General features: G+C 42.9%; 1 protein-coding gene across 1 annotated transcript; it reads left to right on the top strand.

The window, feature by feature from the left end:
• The first annotated feature begins 366 nt into the window (after positions 1-366).
• LOC108578183 (uncharacterized protein K02A2.6-like) lies at positions 367-1,293 on the top strand. Its single transcript, XM_017941465.1, has one exon. The coding sequence runs from the start codon at positions 367-369 to the stop codon at positions 1,291-1,293; it is 927 nt and encodes a 308-aa protein (XP_017796954.1).
• The last annotated feature ends 3,081 nt before the right edge of the window (positions 1,294-4,374 follow it).

Raw genomic sequence — 4,374 nt, 5'->3', positions numbered from 1 at the left:
AGGCGACCGATGCCGAATTACAGACGTTGATGCAGAGCCAATCGGGGCTGACCATCAAACGCCTAGAGATTCCTGGCTCCACCGCGAAAGTCTTTTGTGATGTTTCGACCAATTCTGTGCGTCCCTTCCTCACGTTTCACGTGCGAGACGCATGGTCTCGCACACCCAGGAGTAAATGCAACGGTCAAGCTCGTAACCGAGCGATACGTCTTGCCCGCTATCAAGGCCGATTGCCGAGAATGGACCAGAGCCTGCATTCCGTGCCAGCGGAATAAAATCGACCGGCACGTAACGGCTCCCCTTGGATCATTCCCTCGATCATCGGCGCGTTTCGAACATGTACATATAGATATTATAATTTTGCCGATGTCGGAGGCGTATCGATACTGCCTTACGTGCGTGGATCGTTTTACCCGCTGGACGGAAGCAATTCCTTTGCGCGATCAGGAAGCCACCACCGTCGCAAGGGCGTTTTACGAAGGATGGATCTCCCGATTCGGAACACCGCTGCGAGTCACCACCGACCAGGGCTGGCAATTCGAGGCACACCTCTTTAAGGAATTAAACTCCTTATTTGGCGCGGCTCATCTGCGGACCACAGCCTATCACCCCGCGGCCAATGGCATGGTGGAACGTTTCCACCGCCAACTGAAAGCGGCCATCAGATGCTACCAGCATCACCGCTGGACCGATGTGCTTCCAACCATTTTGCTGGGCATCCGCTCAGCATGGAAGGAAGACTTGAAGTCAACATCGGCGGGACTAGTTTACGGTCAACTGCTTCGCCTACCAGGCGAATTCATGGCGCCATCGCCGCGTGATAACGACGCGACGAATTTCGCCGAGCAGTTGCGAAGCCATTTCCGCGAAATCGGACCGACCGATGGGACTCAGCACGGCATCCCGCGAGTATTTGTATATAAAGACTTACATACGTGCAAATATGTGTTCCTTCGTAGGGACTCATCAAAGACAATCTTGCAACTACCGTACAATGGTCCCTACGAAGTAGTGAATAGAGACAATAAGACTTTATCACTTAAGATAGATAATAAGCTTAGGTTAGTATCAATAGATAGGGTAAAGCCTGCATACATCACAGCTGAAGATATCGTGATACTACCGGATCGAACACAATCCATACCTTTTGACAGTTATACACGATCCGACACTGAATCAGCGCGAGACTCTACAGCACCACCATCTGTAACAAACGCGCAACACACTCACACTTTACCACCTGTTTCTGCGCATCACACTGAAACAACAGTGCGTTTTTCAACACGATCCTAACGGATCAAAGGCAATGCCGCTTAGAAACCGTATCCTCAAAAAGAGTGTCCAATTCGAGAATAACCGGATAGGTTCTGTAGCTACGCCAATGACTTCTGTATGCCCTCCGCCAAGGCCGTGCGAGTCTGGCTATGGTCAGTTCTCGCATCTGGTAACCAGATTCGCACGGGTCAGGGTTTTTCCTGACCAGCCAACTTTCACCAGAAAGTTGGCGCCTTTTTTGTTACGCGCGCTTTTCCGCCCGCGCTTTTTCCCTTCCCACGCTTTTCGGTAGCGCGGCTTGCTCCCTGTTTTTGTCTAAGGACAGGGGCATATAACCCGAAAGACCGGGGGAAAGGGGAGAGTCGAAAACGACGATCGGCAGAACGTCGTGCTGCTCAATCATTCGCCTCACACCGTTATTTTATTTCATTGTATTCATCGCTTTTACTTGCGCTAGCAATTATGCTAGCGATTATTTTCAACCACTGAATGCACTTGTGAACGATCAACCGAGTTATGTTTTTCCCATTTATTGGTCAACATTTTTGGCTAACCGCATTCAAGGTACCCTGGAATGTGCACCTTGCACCAATATTATCTATTTGTTGTGGGTTTGAGTTGACGTATGTATCCAAGGATGGGATACGCCTACTATGCGACTGAGATGATCTCGCTCGAGTTGCTGCGCGGCGGGAAGACGCGAAGAGTCCTCCCACCACAACTCCAGCGACTGCCGTTGGTTTATGTTACATATTCTGCGTGTTCGTACCGCATAATGGGGAAACCTTGGGAGGGGAAATTTGCTCGTGAGCAAGAAGTTAAGCGGCTCTGATTTATGCGCAAACACAATTTTTTCACAGATCTTTTGAAAAGAATAGAAAATCTTTGGTAAATATCGTTGTTTGTTCTTGCGGTTGTTACTCTAATTACTCCATCTATCCCAAGGTGAACCTCTATTACTCGTCCAAGGGACAATCACAAAGAAGATAGAGTTTCATCCCTATTAATGACCAGGTCGTTTAACTGCATACTGCTGGTCCCGTTTCCACTTGCTATATAGGCTCAGTTCGTTAATATATTCCTTGTGCTGTTTCACCTTTTGGATGTGCTGCCACATCATTCGGTACGCCGATGATGTCGCTCTCAGGTATAAAAATCAATGACCCATCGATGAGGAAACGCGTAAAGGTTAAGGCTTGTAGTTCGTTAGGATGCGAAGAAAAGGAAATTAAAGGACTTGCATGTAGGATTCTTTCAATTTCAATCACGTAGGTATTAAAATGTTCAAAAGTAAAAAAGTAAAAAGCGTGTTACCTATTGTGAGTAACAGATGGTGTTTAAATGTGTTAACAGCGGCTTCCCACAAGTCGAAAAATGCGGTGATTTTCTCGGCGAGAAATGTCAACTTATCAAATGGTCATTTAAACAATGATTCACCTTACGATGATGGTGTTCGACTTTCAACAAGTCCATTAATTCCACGATTTTGCTTTTTACTCCGACAAAATTTGTACCATTATCACTATAAATATTTTTTACCCTTCTGCGTTTTATAAAAAAAACTTTTCAAACACGCAATAAATGCTTCGGAAGTCATATCCGAAAGTACCTTTAAATGAATTACTGCTTCACCAGAGGAACAAATAATTAATCTCTAAAATAATAAATCTTCACACATTTCTGGTTTCGGAAGAGTTTTTCTTTAACAAAAAATAGATCGCAATTGTCCACGCCCACATTTTCCAAGGGTCTAGTGGCTAATAAACAATTTCTAGACAAGTCACCCATTATGTAATTTGGCGGACCTACCGGCTTTACTTTCAAGCACTGAAAGCACTTGTGAACGATCAACCCAGTTATGTTTTTCCCAATATTTTTGGCTAACCGCATTCAAGGTACCCTGGAATGTGCAGCTTGCACCAATATTATCTATTTGTTGTGGGTTTGAGTTGACGTATGTGTCCAAGGATGGGATACATTGGTCAATTAATCAGCAGTATTTGTCGCAGTCTGCGTATTCCAATTTTCATCACGGTAATGACTCACAGCGGCTGGTGGTGTGTTTTATGCGTATTTCTATTAGAGTGGGACAGTGGTAATTGCCGTGCAATTCGGGTATTGCTGCATATTTACATTTGAGTACAGTATTTTCACAAGACGATTGTGCCGAAAGTGTCACGGCTACACTGAAGTGTGTTGGTTCATGATCGTTAAGGAGTATTATCTCTTGCGTACAGATGTAGTCTCCTGTTAATACAAACAACTTCTGTAATTTTCCGAAAATGCTATTTAGTTCAATTTCATCTAGTTGGAGGCTGTTTGAGATGTACTTATATGTTTATATGGTACTATTTTAGTTGATATTACTTCCATATTGGATGTAATTAGAATCTATTCGCCGTGTAGTGAATTCTTGAATAGTGTGGCTGTTCCTCCGCTTGTAAATTGGGAATTTCGATTAGTGTCGCAGTGTTTAAGTTTAATTATTTGTTATAGTTTAAAGGCGAACACTTAGAGACATACAATGTCAGGTTGGTGTTGACTAACGGCACATCCACTGAAGGTGCATGTAAAATTTGGAGTCAATCGGACAACTAGAACTTGAGATATCATGTCAGACATTTAGAAAAACATGGTTTCGAGAAAAACGCGTTTAAAGTTTCTCATACCAGTTATATGAGAATGGTATACTTACGACTACGGGCTACGTGTCATCTTCTTCAACCATCTATAACTTCGTCAATTTTACGAATTCGGAAAAATCCTTCAACAGTTATACTTCTGCAAATGTCTACTTTCAGAAAATGTAAAAAAAAATCGATTTTTTTGAAAAGTCTAGACTAGAATACCCCCTTAAGGTGTAACTATACAGTGGCTTACATAAAAGCGATTTCACATTTATTCATATTTCTGAATTTAACAGAACTTTTACTTTATCCCTCATTATCTAGAAATCGCATTTTTTTACTTACACCACTTTTGCGTTAAACGGCTCATTTAAAAAGATGTCCGTTTTTGTTTACGTTTTTCACTTTTAATAATTAGTACTTGCAACGAAAAAATCGAAAAAAATTCCCTAATATGTGCTTTCATGTACGA

The sequence above is a fragment of the Habropoda laboriosa genome, unplaced genomic scaffold, assembly GCF_001263275.1.
Source record: "Habropoda laboriosa isolate 0110345459 unplaced genomic scaffold, ASM126327v1 scaffold1391, whole genome shotgun sequence".
NCBI lineage: Eukaryota > Metazoa > Arthropoda > Insecta > Hymenoptera > Apidae > Habropoda > Habropoda laboriosa.
This window is presented reverse-complemented; position numbering and strand designations above follow the sequence as displayed.

Bases quoted from the DNA above. Each gene is read 5' to 3' on its own strand.
- LOC108578183 (XM_017941465.1), top strand. From the start codon at position 367: ATGTCGGAGGCGTATCGATACTGCCTTACGTGCGTGGATCGTTTTACC.